The 21,863-nt window shown below is 44.2% G+C and overlaps 1 protein-coding gene across 2 annotated transcripts in view; it reads right to left on the bottom strand.

Moving 5' to 3' along the window:
* Positions 1-8,508: 8,508 nt before the first annotated feature.
* The window catches only part of VWF (von Willebrand factor), a 160,911-nt gene continuing 147,556 nt past the window's right edge, over positions 8,509-21,863 (bottom strand). Inside the window, exons 46-51 of one of the 2 annotated variants that reach the window (XM_037844994.1) lie at positions 21,618-21,734; positions 12,522-12,620; positions 11,704-11,832; positions 11,151-11,190; positions 9,262-9,359; positions 8,509-8,784 (exon numbers count right to left, since the gene is read on the bottom strand). In XM_037844994.1, the coding sequence (XP_037700922.1) occupies positions 8,596-8,784; positions 9,262-9,359; positions 11,151-11,190; positions 11,704-11,832; positions 12,522-12,620; positions 21,618-21,734 (672 nt within the window). In that variant the 3' untranslated portion in view covers positions 8,509-8,595. The remainder of the gene's footprint in view (positions 8,785-9,261; positions 9,360-11,150; positions 11,191-11,703; positions 11,833-12,521; positions 12,621-21,617; positions 21,735-21,863) is intronic. The other variant, XM_037844993.1, reaches the window with a different exon arrangement.

Genomic DNA, 21,863 nt, shown 5'->3' with positions numbered 1-21,863 from the left:
AGCACAGCAACTGGCCATCCTCGGGGGCGGGGGGGGGGATGTCTGTGTTTGTATAATCTTTCATAGCTCTGTTCATTAATTCTAGAAGCCATTGTTGGTTATTTATTAATTCAGCAGACATTGTATACAACACAGGGAAAATAAAGCCAAATAGAATATGGTCCTTGCCCCCAATCCTGAGGTGCTCATGGTCTAGCAAGGAAGACAGACTAATGAGGAGATCATTTCAGGAATGGCAGAGGAGCTAAAGTCGGAGTATGAACGGGCATGTACAGCAACAGAGACACTTAGTTCAGCCTAGAGCTATCAGGAAAGGCCTCGCAGAAGCCACAACTTTGGAAGTGCATCTAGAAATGATGAGTGGGCATCTGCCAAACGGGCAAGGGAGGCCTGGAGGCTCCAGGGAGAAAGGCAATCACGTTTATGCCCTTTGCCATCCGTGGCCTTGGCTGTTTCAGATCCAGGGCTGCCTCCTTCCTCGTGCTCCATTGGCCACCCACAGAGCTCCAGTAGGTGGCTCACTGTGTGGCAGGATTTGAGGGGCTTGGGCAGGACCCTCCTGGCTTTTAGCACACACTCTTTACCCTGGCCTGCAAGGACTTTACCATCTTTCCTGTCAACCTTCCCCATATTATCACTGCCTGCACTCACATCCACTCACACTAACATACACACACACACACACACACACACACACACACACACACTCCAGAGAGGCCTTCAGAAGGTGACATAGTTCTGGAGAAAGGGAAACAGAAGCATATGAGAGTAACTCTGTGGGGAAGGAGGCACTCACCATGGGAACCCAGACTTAAAATACCAGGATTCACTAATTAGGAGGACAAACAGGGACATGGAATGGTTCTCAAACTTAGAGGGACATTGGAATCACCTAAAAAGCTTAAAATATTGATGTCTGGGATCCCCTCCCCACCAGAGATCTGTACTTAATTTGTCAGGGGTGAGTCTATTGTGCAGTCAAGGTCCACAACTCACTGACAGAATCAAAAGGTAAGCACAGATCTAGTCACAAGATCCTGAAATACTAGAAGGAAGGAGCACCTCTAGAATTAGAACAAGGTTAAGTTTAGGTGAAGTGCCACTGAGCAAGAATGTGGATGACTATTTAGAACTGGATGAGCCTCCTTGGCCTGGGTGCTAAAAATTGGGGAGCTGCATGAACCCAGGAACCAAGCAAACTTGTCACTGGAGAAGAAAGAAAAGCTACCATCACTGGCAACCCATGTGCATGCTTTGGCCCACATGCCAGAGAAGCGCCGTGCACATCAACAAGAGGTAGGGCCCTCCACTTGAGCAGCTTCAGTTTGGCTCCCTGACTTTTAAACACCCTTTAGAGCCTTGACCATTATACCAGCTTGAGACTCTGAGTGGGCAGGTATGGGTTCTATACAATCCAAGTAAAGGAAAATGCTTAATGCCATTTTAACTTGTGCCTAATCATTTGATACAGTTAATAGACGAATGGGGAAGCAATCATCTTCCTCCGTTTACCCCTGTGTTATCTTCTAAGAGTTTTGTAGTTTTAGCCCTTATATCTTTGTCCTTGATCCATGTTGAGCTGGTCTTTTATATGGTGTCAGGTAGGGATTAACGTCATTCTTCCACATGTGGATACCACGGAGATCCCATTTTCCCAACACCACTTGTTGAAGAGATTCTTCAGCTGGAAGGTAGGCTCCAAATGCACAGAGTGAGATCCACGAGGCTTACCAGAGGCAGGTGGCTTCCACATGGAGGTCAGAACAGAGACACCAGAAAGCAAAATGCTGGGAGAGGCTGCATGTGAAATCCCCTCCCAGCAGAGGGGCAAGACTCCATTAAACACCCTAGCCTTCCAGGCATACAGCTGAGACACGAAGACCCCATTTTAGGAGCAAGAACAATGCCCTGGGAGAAGGCTTATTCCAGATTTGCCCTAACAAAGCCTAAAACCAAGGCCTGAAAAGATCAATAGCGGAGAGACAGTTTGGAGGCTGAATCCTACCAAGTTAGAGAAACTTGGAAAATACCTCAAGCTTTCCACAAATAAGCCTTAATGAAGTAGAAAAACAAGCCCAAATAAATTCATAGGGAATACCCAGTAATTTAATATCTCACTAGAAGAGGAAAAAAACTTTTCAGAGGATGATAACAGTATGTACTGTATCATTTACAATGTTGAACATAGCATAAAAACTTACTAGACCTGCAAAGAAATAGAAAAATGTGACTTATAGAAAAGAGAAAAAGAAGGCAGTAAAAATTTATCTCAAGATAGCCCAGATGGGATGAATGTGGACCCGGCATCATGGGACTGAGAGTATCTTCTTGACCAAAAGGGGGATGCGAAATGAAACGAAATAAATCTTCAGTGGCTGAGAGATTTCAAATGGAGTCGAGAGGTCACTCTGGTGGACATTCTTATGCACTATATAGATAACACCTCTTAGGTTTTAATGTATTGGAATAGCTAGAAGTAAATACCTGAAAATACCAAATTCCAATCCAGCAGTCTGGACTCCTGAAGACAATTATATAATAATGTAGATTACAAGGGGTGACAGTGTGATTGTGAAGACCTTGTGGATCACACCCCCTTTATCTAGTGTATGGATGAGTGGAGGAATGGGGATAAAAACTAAAGGACAAATGGGGTGGGATGAGGGGATGATTTGGGTGTTCTTTTTTCACTTTTATTTTTTATTCTTGTTCTGGTTCTTTCTGATGTAAGGAAAATGTTCAGAGATAGATTGTGGTGATGAACGCATAACTATGTTACCATGCTGTGGACAGTGGATTGTATACCATGGATGATTGTATGGTGTGCGAATGTATTTCAATAAAACTGAATTTAATAAAAAAAAATACAGCCCAGATGTCAGATTTAACAAAGACTTTAAAGCAGCTAATATAAATATAAACATGGTCTTAATGAGTGAAAAGACAGGGAGATAGAAAATACAAATAAAAATAAGAACAAATGGAACTGGACTCATACTTCCCTATTTCAAAACTTACTACAAAGCTACAGTAATCAACAAATAGAACCACAAGTCCAAAAAGAGACCCTTGAATTTCAACAGGGTGCCAAAAAATGGAGAATGAGTAGTCTTTTCAACAAATGGTGCTGGGAAAACTGGACATCCACCAGCAAAAGATGTAGTTAGAGCCTTTCTTCCCAACTGCATGAAAATTAACTCAAAAGGGATCATAGACCTAAATGTGATTGCTAAAACTATAAAATTATTAGAGGAAAACATAGGAGTAAATTTCCAGAACCTTGGCTTAGGTAATGCTTCTTTAATATAACACCAACATCACAAGAAGCAAAAGAAAAATAGATAAATTGGACTTCATGAAATTTTAAAACTTGGCTTCAAAGGACCCTGTCAAGAAAGTGAAAAGATAATTCACAGAATGGGAGAAAATACATGCAAGTCACATATCAGATATATATTCTTATATTCCAAATATATAAAGAATTCTTACAACTGAACAATAAAAAGACAAATAACCTAATTTTTAAATAAGCAAAGAATCTGAATTTTTAAATGAGCAAACATATTCAAATGACCAAGAAACACATGAAAAAATGTTCAACATCATTAGTTATTAGAGACATACAAATCAAAACCACAATGACATACCACTTCACACCCACAAGGATGGCTATAATCAAAAAGATGGACAATAAGAAGTATTGATGAGGATGTAGAGAAATTGGAATACCCATACATTGCTGTTTGCAATGTAAAATGCTGCCACCACTTTGTAAGTCTAGAATTACTCAAAATGTTAAACATTGAGTTACCATAAGACCCAGCAATTTCACTCCTAGGTATACACCCAGCAGAAATGAAAACGTATGTTCACAATTTGTACATGAATATTCATAGCATTATTCATAATAGCCAAAAAGTGGAAACAACCCAAATGTCTAACAACTGACGAATGGATAAATCAAATGTTGATTACCCATACAATGGAATATTATTCAGCCATAAAGAGGAAAGAAGTGCTGATGCATGCTATGACATGGATGAATGTTGAAAGCATTACACTAAGAGAAAGCTTTAATGTTTAGATATATGATCCATTTCTAATTAATTGAGACACAGGTGTGAGACAGGGGTTAGGGATCATGTTCACATTTAGACATATCTCCCAAAGGGATGTTCCTCACACCCCCTTCTCCCAAACATTGAAAAGAATTGATAGATTAAGGGCCTTTTATCCCTTTCATATGTAAAGGAGGAAGAAGACATCGAGAGCCTCTGTTCTAAATGGTCTACTACCCATTCAATTTTCAATATGCTGTAAGCCACTACTTTTCAATTTAGAGGTTTAACCCTGCCTCCCAGACCCCTCAGCTCACTGTCCCTGCCAAAAGAGGGAGCACCTCCCCAATTCACGCCTCTCTCTAGAAGCACAGAAACAGGACACCCAACACAATCTCTGTCCTATGCAGTGTCAGTCTTGCTCAAGCACACCTGTTTATTCAGTATAATTTGGGAGGTGCAGCAGAATAACTTCCTACTTCCCAAACTCAATTTCAATTTGCTTTTCTTCTAAGAAAATCTCAGGGGAAAGGCATAACCGCATTTCCCTGCATCCTGAGGTGTAAATGGCTAGTATCAGAGCCATTCCTGAGGGTGGGTTTGGGATAAGGGTTGGGAGACTTTCTGAAACTGTTAAGGGCAGTCCCAGGATGGCAAAGTCAAATTTGCTGGGTGTGAACTCGAACTCATCTTCTTGCAAGGCTGATAGAAACCCAGCTGGTTGTTAGCTTGCCCTCAGATTCTAAAACAGCTAAACATCCAAAGACTTCTAAGGCAAAATTACAGAGGAAGGGATTGGTAATCCACCACCAAAAAAGCAGCTGCACCCATCCTCTGCCTCTTGTCTTACCTTTCCTCTCCTTGACTAATTAATCAATTAATTAATTAAAAATAAAAAGCCTCACCGAAATTGCTCTGGCAGCGCTCAGCTTCCTACCCTGGGGAAAGGAGGTCAGCTCCACGGGGTCAGCTCGCCACAAAAGCTTCTCCAGTTTCATTTGGAGTCACCCATCTCCAGGGGCAGGAGTTAGCACGCCCCCAGCTCCTGGCCCTGCTACAACTCGCCGGGGTCCCCTGGCAGGGGTGACTCACCGCACAGCGCCGTTGTGGCCATGGTGCCAGGACACGGGATGCCCAACCCGGACGGCCCCGCAGCTGCGCTGGCGTCTGGACAGGCTTATTCCGCCGCGGGGCTAATTCCATTGCGGCTCAGCTCCGTCTGGCCGTGCCCGCCCCTTGCCTGCCACCCGCCTCCTCCCCCATCCTTCTCCAAGCTACCGGGGCCCGTGCCGCCGCGGGGCAAGCCCGGGCTCTCCCAGCTGCGCCCCAGGCGCACGGGCGCTGGCCGCCGGGGCGGCGGGCAAGGAGCGCATTCCTGCGATGGGGCCGAGTCCAGGACACGCTCGGGTTAATGGAGCTGAAGGGCGAGACAGCAGTGCCGCCTGCTCTCCTCAACCCCAGAAGGTGCCTCCCTGCCTGGGTAGGGTGTGAAAACTCAGCCGGATTATCTCGTGAACCATCTGGCTGATTCGTTTCTAATCCCACCTGCAGAGCTCCCCCGCACCCGCCTCAAAGGGCGGCCCGTCCAGGGGTTAGCCCCAGGGGTGGGGGGAGACTACTCCTTCACAGACCTACCTTCACCCTCCCTTGCCACTGGCTGGCCTCACCTCTCTAGATTAAAGCAGGAAGAGACGGAGCAGAGGTTAGGAGTAGGTGCCTAAGGGACAGCTAGGACAGGGAAAGGGACTGCAGGAGGCAGAAGGAGAAGGTTTCATAACAGCTTCCCCATGAGACCTACAGGATGTAGGTTATGGCAGGTGCATCCCTGGAGAACAAGAGGAGCACCATCTCTCTGGACTGCTTTAAGTACCTGGCTAAAGGTAGGGGGGGGTGGAAGAGAAGACCTCCAAAGGGCCATTCCAGATGATGGCATCTACAATATCAGCATGCCCTGAAGTTAAACAAGTTCTTTAATACCCAGGACCCAAGAAATGAAAAAATGTTAAGGTGAAGCACAACATCTATAATCACTGAGCTTTCAGTGTGAAGAAAAATCGTATCTCCTGTATTGAGAAGATAGGCTGATAGATGAGGAATCCCGGCAGTAAAGGAGAGTAGGTGTAAGACATCACAGAATTGTCAGGAGCAGAGCCAAGGAAAACCAAAAGCATCATGTCCACCCCACTTTCCTCTGTCCACAGATGGTGATAACGGCTAATGTTTAAGCAGGACTCCCTTTTTAGCAGGCACTCTTCTCACTGCTTTGTCCATGGTAATTATTTTAATCCTAACAACAATTCTAATAGGTGATCACTGCCTGTTTTACAGAATGAATGGACTGCAGTGTAAAAGGTCAAGGCATCTGCCTTTAGCAGGCAGAGAAGGATCCCAAAGCAAGCAGCCTGCTCCAGGATCCAGGGTCATAACAATTTTCTCGATGGCCTTTTTCTCCCCCCAAACAATGCCCTTCTCCCCATCCACTTCCAGAGGGCCTTCTCCATGTCTTTTCAATCCCAAGACCACTGGAAAATGTCCCACCAGGGTTTCTTTATCCATTCCCTTTCTCTCCTTACAGCACTTTCTTAATCCCTGTATACTCCCCCTAAAACACTCACTCTGGAGGACACTGTCTCATCTTGTCTGAGGGTGAGCAGGAAGGAGGGTCCCTGTGCTGCATGCAGCCTACCAGCTCCACCACTCTCTTCTCCTGCATCCTTTTTACCCTGCTCCCTCCAAATTTTTTTTTTAATCAAAACATGCAATTTTCTTGATTCTGCTTTTTTCTTGACAGAGAAATGTCCTATTGGTAAACTGGTAAAGAGAACTTCGGGTTATCAAGGCACAAGCCGTTGGGAAATTGACAGCTTAGGCGGCAGAGGTCACCTCCCTGCTGAGTTTTTCTGTGGCTCTTTCCTCCAATAGCACCTTGTCCCCAGGTAGTGTTAGGCGATCAGTCAGAAGAGCGACAGTTAATTCCCTGTCCCTGGATCTGGTTTCCTGCAGACACCTTAGAGGCTACTCAAAGTTGGGGGCAGGGTGATGGATGGAGAGATGACAACCTTTGAATTATTGAGCAGTTACATAAAACTTCTATTCATTCTTCCTCCCCTCTCCCCCATGACACTCTCCACCAAACCTACTCAACACAATCCATGCCATTTTCCTGTGATGGATGTTCTCTTGAGGTTAATTCCAGACAGTAACAGAAAAGGTTGAGACTTTGAAATGCAGCAGTTTTTATGAGAGCAAGGAAAGAGTCTGCAAGCTTCAGAGATCTCGTGGCTTTGGTCGAATGGCCTGGAAATTCTTGTCTAGGAGTCAAGGCATCAGGGTCTGAACTGGCCCTGCCTGCCATGCTGCTGTGTGACCTTTGGCAAGTCACTTGAGTTCTCTGAGCTGCTTTCATCATCTGGAAAGGGGTAGGGTCCTTGATGTCTAAATCCTCCCCAGCTCCATCATCCAATGCTTTCAATGAGTTGAGTCTCTCCTGTGTTAGAAGGGTCTGGGATGTAAACCGATTCTCCATCAAATTCCTGTAGCATTTCCACAAAATCCCCTTTACTCTCAACAGGTTTTCTCTCCCCATGCTATGGGTCCCTACCATCTTGCATGTGGAAATTATTTTCATAAATTTTAGGGAAGGACAATTTCTAGTTGAGAGCCACAGTGCTGATTAGTGATCTGGGGACTAGGTGATAGTTGGTGCTCCCTGCACCTCTTCCTTTCTTGCGACAGGATGTCTTGGGTAGGTAGGGCCTTGCTATCTAGCACAGAATCCAAAAGAAACTCAGCTTTTTCCCCCTTCAGGAGGAAATAAATCCCTAATGCTCTATCCAGGGTGTTAAAGTCACTTTTTTCCCCGTTCTGAGCCTTGATTTCCTCACTTTCATTCTTGCCACTCCTCACATTTATAGAGCAATGTAGAGGCTGCACAGCTGTGCAAGGGTAACGCATGTGGCCTGTTTCTGCCTCCAAGTGCCAGCCTCATCCCGCTGGGGGGAGGCTTGTGGTGGGACCATGTTCCTGCACCTGCCCACACTCCGCTTCCAGGCCCCCTCAGTCCTCAGCCCCTCCCTCGGCCACAGGGACCACTGAGGGTACAGGAACTATGTCCAAGGCTCAGAGAAACCCTTGGTCAAACACCTCCTCCACAGGGTCAGCCATGCTGACCAGCCGCATTCATCTGGGCCCAACCCTCCACTCGCCCCAGAAGCCCAGGGGTTGGTTCACAGATTTGAGAACCTGGTTTTCCCTCGCAAATCCCTTTAACTTCCAGCCACTGGGCTGAGTTTCCTGAGGATGCCTGTCCACACTGTCCCCTCCTCACCCCACCTCTCCCCAGAGGTCCAATGTACCTCCCCCAGGCACTGGGGCTCCAGTGCTCTCAGGTGGGGTCTGTGTTTTCTCCCTCAGAACTTCCCAGCCCGTAAGTTGCAATGAACCATCAGCCTTATTGCAAGAAGGAAGATTGGCCTTTATTGTGGGCCCCGGAGGGCGCAAGAGCAGAACGCACAGAGGACTGGGCGGCAGTGGCGCCTCACTTGCTGCACTTCCGCGGGGAGCACTTGCACTGCATGGCATTGAGGACCTCGTGGTACACGACGGAGCCGTTGGCGCAGCGCAGGGGCACCCGCATGGGCTCAGTCCGCGTCGGAGAGCAGCAGGAACATTGGTCCGGCACGTCATCGGTGTCGATGGAGTACACCGCTTTGCTGGTGCATTTACCCTGCAAGGAGCGAGAGAGGCGGGGCATCGCCACGATGGAGAATCTTGGGGAGAAGCCAGCTGCCTACCCACCCTCTCCAGGCAAGGCAGCCCCAAGAAGCAGGGCAGGTAGGCTGAGCTCAGAGAAGTCTGAAATTTCCTCTCACTCCACATTTCCCTCTCTTTATGGTCGCACCACACCCAAATCCCTCTATCTGCAACTTCTATGCATGATTGATCTTCAGAAAAGGTAGCCCCTATCTTCCATAAATGAATCTCCAGTCTCTTTAAAGGGACTTGTTGAGTCTTTCCTAGATTTTTCTTCCAGGGTCAAAAGTTCCCAATTACTTCAATAAAACACTTTTTTGCTTCCAGTTCCTTTCACCTCTCCTCCCTCTCATTTTCTGGCACCCTCTAGAAGGTAACCAAAGAGATGTTTCTAAACAAGGAGGCTTAGCCCTTCCCACCTCAGGCCTCATTGAAGTCAGGGACCCCTTACCTGGCAGTAATGAATGTCCACTTCCTCTTCAGACTTACAGTCTCCCACTTTGACATACTGCAGTGTGGCTGTGATGTCTTTGCAGTCAGGCTCCTCACCTATGGGACAGGTGAGAAATGGAAGTGGGGCCGGGGCTGGGGTTCTGTAGAACACTCTTCAGCCCCAGCCCCTTCACTGGGCTGGAAGTTGCACAATAAACAAATAACCAAAGGCAGCCACAGGGAGGAGAATTAAGTTATCCTGGTTCGCCTTAGCTGCTCCTGGTCCTTCATGCTCATAGACAGTTATTGCTGGTAGAATTTTAATGCAGGAGGAACCTTGGTTTGCTGTGTTTTGGTGATACAGATGGAAGAGACTGGCTTCTATATAACAGAAGACTGAAAACCATAATGGCGAGGGCAATCCGCTCATGCTTCTAGCTACATCCAGAAGCTAATGGGCAATGAAGTAGCCAATAGATATAATTAATATCTATCCATCTCTGCCTCTGGGTAAGAGGAAAGGCTAAAGTCATGGCCACACAGGATGCTCACGGCCTCTGCGAGAGCCGAGAAGACTGCTAGGGGGCCCCATGGAGTCTTTCCTTGGGAACTGCCATCTCCAGGTCTCTGGCACAGGTTTCCTTACATACAGGATTGGTGGCATTCACATCTGAACCTCTCCTTGGTTCTCTGAGAATCCTAAGATTGAATGCCAGCTCACCATTCCCATCTGAACTTTGGAAGTTTTCCATTCTTGGATGGCTCCATATCTAAATTAACCCTAATTCTATGAATCTGCTTCCCAGCTTCTGAATAATTTCATTTTAAAAGGAGAGCCTGCCAAGTACATTAAGAGGATGAATAAGGACAACATATTTAGGCCAACATACTATATTCTTTTGCTGTAAATTGAAATCCCTGAGCCCCACTTGTTTTCCTTATGAAGGGTCTCAAAGCCTCCCGAATGCACTGAGTAACGAAGGCCCTGCACTGCTGGTTTTGCGGATAACGGTCTCTTAGCTAAATTCTGTTTGCAGTGCACCTAGAGAGAATTTATCTACTCTGATGGTTTCCTGACCATTCTTAAACCATTCAGATAGGAATAACAGGAAGAGATGCCTTCAGAGCATGTTTCCTCAATCTGTGATTTGGTTACAGCAATTGCAGGGGCTGTCAGAGAAAGCCATCAAAGAAAAGAATGATTGCACATGGAAGGTATTCATGTTTTCACTCTTCCTTTCCCCACCAGAAAACAAGTATGGGTCCATGAACCCAAAAACAAAACAAACAGACCAAAAAAAGTACAGATATGCAGACTTGTTAGTCTGAGCTACAAAGCTGTGATGAATTATTAGAACCAATCAGCATAGCGTAACTGCAAGGTCAGGAGTGAAGGGGGTGTTTATCAACTTGAACAGCATGTGAGTCCCTGCAGGGGTACTCTAGGTCCTGCACCCGCAGCACACAGTGGGGCTAACGTTAACCGGCTCCCCCTTGTCTCCAAGATAGTTGTGTGACACTGATATCTGTATGAACAGATGTGTACTGAGTGCTTGTCCTCGGGGAGCCTAAACTCTGGCTGGGGAGAGAAGACATTATCTCATCACAGAACTATGAGGACAGAAGGCTGCTGTCAGGGAAAGGCAGATAAGAGGTTAGAGACAGTAAGGAGATCATAGGAAGGGAGAGGCAGAGACTGCTGCATGGACATTTGAAAGGGGATATGAGCAAGGGGAATAGTGGGGTACAGTCAGTGAAGGGAGGCTGCTCCCCAGTACACGTGAACATAATGACTGGCCAGTGAGCAAGAAGTCACCTTTCTTGGATAAGGCTTATGCCAAAGAAAAGAGTCCCTGGACTTGGTCTGATGGGTTTCAAGGGACAGGCAATTACTGGTAATATACTCACATGTGTCACAGCAGGTGCCTGGAATTTTCATGATTTTCCCCTAAGAAAACATCAAGGTCCCAGATTAGGCACAAACAGGATATTTGTTCAGCTTACCCCAAGGCAATTCCTGGTTCAGACTCATTGCCCCGAACGTCAACTATGCTTTCCCATCACAAACGTCAGCAGACTGACACCACCTCATGAGGCTGAAACCCTAACCCCTAACCTGAATTCAGAGAACCTGAATTCTCTTCCAGTTGAGTCATCAGGATCATTATTCCCAGTGGGGACTGGTACTCAGATTGATCTCTGACCTTCCTACTCAAGAATCACAGATTCCATCTCCCCAAGAAAAAGATTTTTTATAAGCATCCTATACTGCAGATAGTTTTGTCTCTTCACCAGACTTTGATTTTGTAATATCATCGATTCTTAAACTGGTACATTTACTTGGACACCAGGAAATCAGGTCAGAGCTGAACTGCTTTATGTTCAGGAGAAGGACTCTGTTCTTAGAGTCAAAGACTGAGACAGTCAAGAAGAAAGCAGGGCCTGAACTTCAACTACTTACTCCCTCAGCCAGACATCTGTGTTCATCAAAGGGTGGGCAGCCCATAATCCTTTTCTCCCAGATATACTCTCCTCTCTCATTGACCCTGCATAAGTGAGTATCACAGCCATCCTGGAGAGTCTCATCACGCTGAAAGAAAAGAGAGGAAGTGGGTAGAGCAAATTTGAAGACTACATTTTGGTTACCAAGCTACTTCAAACCATGGTCTTGACTCCTCAGAGTTGCTGAAACAATCAGAAGGGCTGTGGAAAAAAATAGACAGTATATATAAAGTCTCCAAGCCTGGAATGCCGAATGGAGGTGGAGTTCCAGTTTCATCACCTATTTACTATGAGCAGGGAAGCCTAAATGTAGAGAATCCCCAGACTGCTCTGACCAGTTAAAAGCTTAAAGAATTGAGACGTAGCAAGGGTGAGATGGCTAATTGATAACTGAGCTAACGATAACCAAGGGTACCACCTCCCAGTATCACTGGCTGATTCTGCCTTTCACAGAACAGTTTGTTTCACTCTGATTGCTTGTGCAGTCTCACACCCTGCAGACTCTCAGGGCTGGAGAAAATCTTAAAGATCAACTCCACAATGTGGGGCCATACACCAACTACACCCTTGTCAAGAAGAACAATGAAATAACTAAATTGAAGATGAAACTCTGTGCCTTCTATAAGGCAGTCACCTTTTCTTCATAAGATCAGAAAGAGGTGGGAATAGAAGCCAGTACTGAACCAAGCTCAGTCCCTTTCCTTGAAGAAGAGATCTCAAAATAGGAAAGTAGATGGGTGACATGAGGAGGAACCCCTGAGCTCAGCTTGCTCCCACCTTCAGCGTCATGACCCGTCCTTCTCTTAGCTGAATGGTACAAGCCATAGGCAGGCATCTCCCACAGCATTCGCCTTGCGTCTTCTCTTCCTTGTAACCCTATATCAAGAGAAAAAGCAGCCACAGTTAACTACCCCCAGAACATCCCATTTTACAGAGGCCTACTTGCCAGCCTCTCGTCTCTCCTATCCATCAGTTTCACCTAGAGTTCAGAAAGTCACATGATTCTAACTAGTTTTTGTCAGTTCTCAGTCCCACAGGTAGCATTCTTTCCTCCACATGTGCACATCTCACTCCAGAATTCTAGCAACCAGACCTATTAAATTAGACCTCTCCCCTGAGCTCCAGACTTTCAGTTCAACTGCTTGCTTGACAATTCTTTATCTTATTGTCATCTCAAAACTTAACATATCAAAATGAAACTTGATTTTGGCCCCAAATCTCATCCTTCTCCAATCTTTCTGATCTCGATAAATGGGGTGTCATCCAGTTGCTCAAACCAGAAAGCCAAGAGCCCTCCTTAACCCTCCCTTTTTTCTCATCCCTCTACTCATCACCAAATCTTGCTCAACATGCATCTCAAACTCATCCACTGCTAATAATGGCCAGTGTTCTCTGTCATCACCTAGTCCAAGCAATCTTCATCCACTACTGGATTCTGGTAGTAGTCTTAATTTGTGTTTCTACCTCCATTCTTGACCCTTACTATAGGTTTCCACACAGCTGCTAGAATGACCTTCTAAAACTATGTACAGTCATGTCACTCCCTTGCTTAAAAAACTTTAATGGAGTTCCAGTTCTGGTGATGGCAGAGTAATTTGTATCAGTCTGACCCTCCTGCAGATAACAATTATGAGCTTTTGACAAAATATTTAAAACTGTTTAAGGGCACTGGAGCATGACCAAAAATGGTGATAAACTGTAAGGTATTCAATTCTTGAAGGAGGGAACTAAAATGGACAAAAATTGTGTATAAGAGGCTTTTCCCAAGAGAGCAGTATATAAGGTATACTGGGCAGCTGGAACTCAAGTAGACAGTTTTAGTCCTATTGGCCTGAAGAGTCAGAGGAGAGGGTTTAGGACTACTAGAAGAGCTGGAAATTAAAGGGGAAAATCCCAGTAAAGATGAAGCCAGAAAAGAGGAAGCCCCCAGATCTGCATATAAACTCCCCTCAAATATTTGACTGACTCCTGAACTATATATACACAGGGGAGCCTCCAAGGATCCCAGGGACAAAAGAACAGTTGGAAGCCTGAATGAGCTGAGCAGAAATTTCAGCTGCCACACACTACAGGAAAGAGAGGGTTTGGAGTCTGAATTCTACCAAGTTAGTCAGGCTAGATAAACACCTCAGGTATTCCATTAAAATCTCAGAAGGTCCAAGTCTTAAGAGTAAAGCCTATGCCCCAGGACCTAAAGGATTTATCCTAGGACTAAGGTAAATAGTGAAATTCGCTCTCCCTAATGTAGTTGAAAATAAGCCTTCCTTTAGTTCAGGGTGAAATGCCAACAACTTAACTGCCTGCTAGAACCAAACTTAACATTTATCAGAGGAAAATAACACAATCCAGAGTTTCTTCAACATATCATCCACAATGTCTAATACACAATACAAACTTTCTAGACAGGCAACAAATGGAAAAATTTGATCCATACTCAAGAGAGAAATCACTCAATTGAAACACACACAAATGAGTAGATGTTCAATTATCAGGCAGGGGCTCTAAAATAACTATGATAAACATGTTAAAAAGCCTACAGGAAAAGATGGATATAATGTGAAAAGAAATGGGGAATTTCACTAGGATCTGGAAACTTAAAAAAAAAAATCAAATAGAAATCCTAGAACCAAAGAACATGATATCTTAAATTATAAAATCACTGTATGGTACTACCTGCAGATGGAATACCAGAAAAGAAAGGATCCATGAACTTTAAGACTGGTCAACAGAAATTAAACAAATGGAAGCAAAGGAGAAAAAAAGGTTGGACAAATACATTAAAATTCCCAGTAACCAGTGGAACTGTATCAAGTGATCTAATTACATGTCATTAGAGTCCCAGAAAGAGAGGAAAGATAAAATGGAGCAGGAAAAAAAAAATGAGAAAATAATAGCTGAAGTTTTCCAAATTTGATTAAAAAAAAAAAATTAACCCATGCACATCAAGGAAATTCCATGAATCCCCAGTAGGAAAAATATAGAGAAAATTAATCCTAAGCATATATACAAATTTCTGAAAATCAACAATAAAGAAAAACTCTTAAAAGCAGCAAGAAGGAGGGGGAGAACACATAAAGGGGAACAACACAGAAAAGAGCAGCTGGCTTTCATTAGAAGCCATGCAAATCAGAAGACAATGGAAGAACATAAAGTGATGAAAGAAAAAAAAGTGTCAACCTCAAATTCAATATCCAGTAAATGAAGGCAAAATAAAGACACTTTCCAATAAATGAAAGCTGAAAAATATGTTGCCATTTGGCTCACACTAAAAGAAATGCTAAAAGAAGTACTTCTTAAAATGAAAGGAACTGATACCACATGGAAATTTGGTTATACAGGAAGGAGGAGCACTGGAAATGATAAATATGTGGGTAAATATAAAAGATAGTTTGTATTTCTTTTATTAAATATGTTAAAATACAATTGACTATTTAAAACAAAAAATAATAGCACTATATTATGGGGCTTATCTCTTATGTAGCACAAATGATAGGAGGAGAGAATTATACATGAAATGGTATAAAATTAAATCAAGGTAGACAGTGATAAGTTAAGGATGCATATTGCAATCTTTAGAGTCATCACTAAAATATTAATATGAAGAAATGCAGCTAAAAGTCCGACAAAGGAGATAAGATAGCCTACTAAAAAGGAATCACTTAAACCAAAAGAAGACAAAAAAGAAGGAACAATAGAACACATAAGAGAGGAAAACAGATAAAATAAATAACAAAATGCTAGATTTAAACCCAACCATATCAATAATTACAGTAAATGTACAGGGATTTTAAAAATCCCATTTAAAAATGAAGATTGTGAGACTTGAATAAAAAGGAAGACCTTTTACAAGTGATGCACTTTCAGTACAAACAGACAGATAGACTGAAAACAAAGGGTGGAAAATATATATCATGTCAACCCTAAGAATAAAAAAGCAAAGTGATAAAGAAGGTAATTTCATAATGATAAGGGTAAATTCATCAGAAGACATGAGTAAGTAAATAACTCAAGCCATAGATAGGGAGGAAATATTGTGATACATATATCTGGTGAAGGGCTAGCATCCAGAATCTATAAAGAACTCAACAGTAAAAAGGAAAACAAACAGAGTTTAAAGTGGCCAAAAGCTTGAAAAAACACTTCACAAAAGAAGATATGGCCAACAAGCACATAACAAAATGGTCAATTCTATTAGTTATCGGAAAATGCACATTTAATATATCACATGATACCAACTCACAGTGACTAAAGTTTAAAAACTTGACCATACCAAGTACTGAAGAGGATGGGAAGTAACTAGAACCCTTCTACAATATGGAGAGTAGATAAAAAGGTGGAAACACTTTTGAAGACAGTTTTGCAGTTTCTCAAAAAGTTAAATATACATCTATCCTATGATCCATACCCAACAGCATAAAAATAAACGTCTTCAAAAAAATGGGTATGGGCATGTTCATAGAAGTTTTATCCATAATAACCCCATACTAGAAACATGCCAAATGTTCATCATCAGATGAATAGATAAGAATATTGTTATACATCCATTTAATGGAATACTATTCAGTAATAAAAAGGAACAAACTGTTGCTGTACTCAACAGCATGGATGAATCCAAAAACATTACACTGAGCAAAAGAAGCCAGACACAAATCATATACACTATATGGCTCCATTTACATGAGATTTGAGAACAAGTGAAACTTAGCTGTGGTCACAGAAATCAGATCAGTGTTTGCCTGAGGTGACAGGAGGAGGGGAATAACTAGAAAGGAACTTCTGGGTGTGATGCAAATGTTCTGTATTTTAATTAAGGTGGTGGCTACGCAGGTTTATACATTTATCAAAACACATCAAACTATACACTTAACACCTGTGCATTTTATCATAGGAAAATTATATCTCATTTTTTAAAATAAATTATATCAAGAAAAAATTTTTTAAAAACCCTCTATAGTTTCCACTGAATTGAGACTAAAATCCAATCTCCTTTCCATGTCCCTCAAGACCTGACACGATCTGGCTCTTTCTTGATTTTCTGATCTCATCTTGTACCAATGCCCCACTTGCTTTCGACAGTCTATCCCTGTGCCTCTCCTACTACTGTGACCAAGCCAAGTTCGTTCTCAAATCAGAGTTGATGTATTTGTTGTTGCCTACCTGGAATGCTATTCCCCCCACTCTTTCTATAAACAGCTTTCCCATCCTTTACCCATCATTTTAAATATCTCCTGTTCCAAGACCACTGACATGTGTAATGTGCACACACACAAACACACACACACACATTCTTCATAACACTAATTTCAATTTGCAGTTTTTTATCTATTTAGATTTTTTTCTCCCTGTTAAGCCTGGAAGTTCCAAACGATGGCTGTGCTGTTCACCTTTGTACCCCAACTTCCAGCACTTGCAGGTGCTCCTAAATTCACTGAAGAGACGGGTTCAGCCAAGCACTCACTGATGATGGCATTTAATCTGCATTTTAAAAGGCAGTGGCTTCCAGACTTTTGGATTTCACAGTCTTGTAAAAATCCCCCCAAATTTGGAAGACAACTTAGGGTTGCCAACTCTTTATTTTGCAAAATAAAAGTATTTTAAACAACTTTAGTAAAATAAAAAATAAAAATCTACCATCAAGGGTCTCATCATTTCATAACAATTAAAGCTCTTTTAACTGTCCCCACCCACCCACCCCCAAAAAAGAGGAAGAATACAACCTCAAAATTTTAAAACTAATGAGTTTAGTTACGTGAGAAACTAACTACACTGTCATTCTGTTCCTCATTTTGCCACATTCAGCAGCCACAACGCAGCAGCCCTGGAGGTTTTTCCCATATGAATCTCTAACAGGAAGTCTGGAGCACCCACCAATCCACAGTGCTCAATCACCCCACACTCAATGCACACAGACAGAATAATCCTAACCGTTAGGAGCCGGTAAGCTTCACAGAAGTGAAATCTACACAGTTTGCTACCCATAAATCGAGCTGTGAGCGACGTGTCTTCAGGGAGTAGGCAGTAGAGAAAGCCAGTGAGGATGGTGCTCAGCACACAAGCAGGGAGCCGGGACCCAGCCCCAAACACCACTTCGACTTCCAAAGACCTATCCAAGTTCCAGGGCCATTCACCAGTGTTTCCATTGTGAACTTTAAACTGTATGTTTTTAAAAGTGTACAATTTCTGGAAGATATATGACTGGAGTAAATGGAAGAGAAGAAAGGGACTGGAATAAATATTGAGTAAATGTGAGTGGTTAAGAGTCAGAAGGAGGAAATAAAATAGAGCTTCAATCAGGTAGGGTTTCGTGGGAACCTGGATTTGGGCATTTTTAGTGAGTGTTGGAGGACGAGAGCAGGATGTGCCCTCCCCGCTCAGGGCTAGGGAGAGGAAAAGGGACCCAGGCTTTATAGAAGTTAGGGGGATGGGAGCAAATGGAGGAGGGGGCTGCAAAGTCAAGGGGAAGGGGTGGGAGGTGCAAAATCCAGACACCAGAGAGGCAGAGGGCAAAGCTAAGCAAAGAATAGGGAAAGGGAGAGGGGAGTTATGGGAGGAGAAAGGACAGGACGACAGAGGAAAGGGGTGGAAAACAAGCAGGAGAGGGGCAATTATTTTGAGGATGTGGAAGAAGGGGAGGGAGGAGAAGGAGCACAAAAGAACCACTTACAGGACTGAATAAGGAAACAGACCCTCTAGCAGGTCTGCTGCCTGGTAAAGCGAGACCCCAGATGCACACGATGACACGGCTGGCGTGGCCCTGCTGGGCTTCCCCATGGAGGCTGACAGGGTATGTGTTCCACATACCGCCACACGGGGAGAAGGACAGTGCCAAAGGGGCTTTTGCTGGAACATTCAATCACAGCAGCAATCGTCCTTCTTGCTCCTCTCAGGGGTGGCCACTTCCTCCGCCTGCTGAGCCATGTTTCCCAGCCAGCTGCAGAGTTCGCTTGTTTCAGCCTGAGCAACCAATTAGTCCTGCACCCCCGGCTCAACCATCCCCCAAAACACGGCTCTGCACGCGTCTCACAGCCTTTTTCCATGAACTTCCTCGCTGCTCAAAGCCCTCCAGCTTCATCTCCCCCTGCTTCCTTATCCCATCCCTTGCTTCCCTCCCCAGCCTCTTCCCAGAAGGTCCTCCAGTACATTCCACCCATTGCTCAAGGTCAGCTCAGTCGCCTCCTCATCAGGGCGCCTTCTCGGGGCTCCATGTCAGGGTGGCCCCGTCTTCCTCATGCCGTCCTGCAGAGCCATCCGTCAGGCTTCAGCATGAACTCCCTTCCGCTGGTATCCTCTGGGAGGGAACGGACTCACAAGTCTCCGGTGACACTCACGGTTTCATGTAGTCCAGTGTAGGCAGGTCAAGCAGAGCTGCCTGGACTTAATTCACCACAGCTCCCCTACCCTACCCCCAGGGCGCTCCACTGAGCCCCTTCATGGCGGGGAATAGGATTGGACCAGTTAAGGATGCTGAGCTGGAATGGAGCTCACAGGCAGACTGAGAAATGCAGAGGAGGACTCGTTGAGGGGTTTTCAAGTGGGAGGAGGTGGGTACACTGCCCGGGAGATGTCAGAATTTCAGAGAAGGGAGGGAGAATCCATAAACTAAAAGGATTAAGACTATTGAGAAACCAACATCTAGGCTGGATTCTAATGCTGGCTTTCTCAGATGCAGAGGGGGCTAGCGTTTCAGCCTCATTCTGACCACCAGAGGGCCCAGCAGGCTCTCCCTCCGGAAAGCAGCCCAAGACACTCGCTCCTTCAAGACACCAAGGCCCCGGGCTACTTCTCACCACTGTCCTGATGGTGGTTCAACCGCACAGCAGTAACAGGGATGCCACATATCTCCAGAGAGCATTATTTCATTCTGTATTAAAGCCCAAATGTATACTGGGAGGTGGACACACACACACACACACACACTCATACTGCACCCCAGACCAGAAAACATCAGATGGGATTCAAAAAAAAAAAAAAACAAACCTTGTAGGCTTCTTTCTAATCAAGGCAGGAATGATGTTCTCTCTGAACCATTCCATCAGAAACAGATTATGCCCTTCCTTTGAGCGTGCCACGGTTCTAAGTGCAGTGAAGTACGGAGACGTAAAACGCACGCCCCTTGTTCTCGAGAGCAGACCAAGCACCTGCGTGGCCTGTCAGCTCCCACCTGGCCCCAGCCTCCGTCCCTCCGGTCTGCTGTGCTGCTCCTCACGGCCCAGCCTACGGCCTCGCCAGGATGACGGGAGAAACCCTCCCCTTCCGCCCTGTGAAAGAGCATCTGGCTCACAAAAAACTCACCTGAGCAACTGTGTTTTCTAAAACAGAAGCCTTAAGCCCAAGTCAATAGTAGTCCCGAAAACCCTAAAGAATACCCAGATCCCTGTCAGAGACTCTATACAAGTTTCACTCACTAAGTTTATTCTTCAGAAACTTAAATGCTCCAGAGAACTCCTATGCCAGTGAAGTCCCAAAACCCAGAGGCAATAGCCTCTTCAAGAACATCAACTAGATGTGTCCCCTTTTCTCATTAAGTCGACACCCCTTTTCAAGATGAACAGGTTAGGGTGGTCACTGCCTGACATCCCTGAAGATGGGGAAAGTGATTAAACTAGAGGAAGGGGTAGCAACAGACAAGATGGAATTTAACAAGGGATTAGGAATACTGAACCTTTATATAATTTTCTTTTTCTTGGTTGCTAGGTTATTAGAATAGCTAGAAGGAAAGAATTGAAATGGTGGAACTGTGACCCATAGCATCCTTTGAAATTTATTCTATAGCTACTTGTTAAACTATAATTTGAAAGCTATACCCTTTTGTATATGTTATACTTCACAATAAGGAAATAACTGAAACTGTGGGACTATAACTCACAACAACTTTGGAAATTTCCTATATATCTACATGTTAAATCAAACTTTGAAAAATATTACCTTTTTATATATTTGTTATATTTCACATTAAAGCAAGAACTGAAACTGTGAAACTGTAACCTATAATATTCTTTGAAATTTGCTAACTACTTGTTAAATTAGACTTGGAAAGTTATCACTTCTATGTATATATGTTATATTCTACAATAAAAAATATGATTAAAAAATATTAATAAAATGCAGAAGCCCTGAGCTCAGAGAGGACTTTGCAGGAGAAGCTGAGGCCTCCTCCTGAGCTGTAGACTCTGTCCTGGCAACACAGGGCTCATAAAATCCCAGCAAGGTGGGATTAAAAGACAAAGCAAAACAATGAAATGCCACTTTGTTGGGTTATTTTTTTCCTACCACATTAGAAATAGTGATTCCACTTCTTGGAATTCAGCCTAGTAATCAGAGCAAATGGGTTACCATGACCTGACAAAAACCGGTGAAATATTTTTAAGGCACTTAAATATCCAATAACAAAAGGCTGGTGGCATATGCTGAGACACATCCATTCAAAGGACAGAGCTGTTCAAAGGATGTAACTATTGTGTCGCCATGCGTCTCGCACATAGTGTCTGATAAATATTTGTTGACAATTGATTTTTAGTATTTTCAAAGAATGGTACATGGTACTAATGTTTCTTAAAGTGTGTAAAAGATAGAAGACTGTAAATATAGTATCATAAGCCTTGTAAATATTATGTTTGTTTAAAAACACACACACACACTAGAAGAAAATGTTTAAATCTATAAACTGAAAGTTAGCATTACTTCCAAAAGTCGTGATTTGGGTGGGTGAAACTTTTGCTTTCTTCTTCATGGTTGTCAAATATTTTCCAAAATCAGAAAACAGCAAGAGACTTATCTGAAGACCCCAGTGAGGTCTGCTGCCTGGGTCATGCCAGTGTTTGGTCTGGCCGTCCCTCCAGTCCCTCCCCTCGGCCCTGTCTGCCCCCCTCTTACCAGGGGGCAGGCCGGGCAGGTAGTCTTGCTGCACTCCAGCTTGAATGCAGAGATGGCCCCCAGCTGGACGGTGCAGTGGCAAGTGGTACACACATCGATCATCACACTCTTTCCAGGCTGGAAGGAGAAGCCGCCGGGTCAAAGTGCCCTGGTCTCCCGGACCCCCTCCCCAGGGGCCACCTGCCTGCTGGGTCCTCCAGGAGCCCCCAGCTGATCCTCCTGTCTCCCACGGCCGCCCCCTTCCTA

Source organism: Choloepus didactylus, chromosome 8 (genome assembly GCF_015220235.1).
Source record: "Choloepus didactylus isolate mChoDid1 chromosome 8, mChoDid1.pri, whole genome shotgun sequence".
NCBI lineage: Eukaryota > Metazoa > Chordata > Mammalia > Pilosa > Megalonychidae > Choloepus > Choloepus didactylus.
The sequence above is the reverse complement of the archived record's forward strand: the minus strand, read 5'-3'. Positions and strand labels throughout refer to the sequence as shown.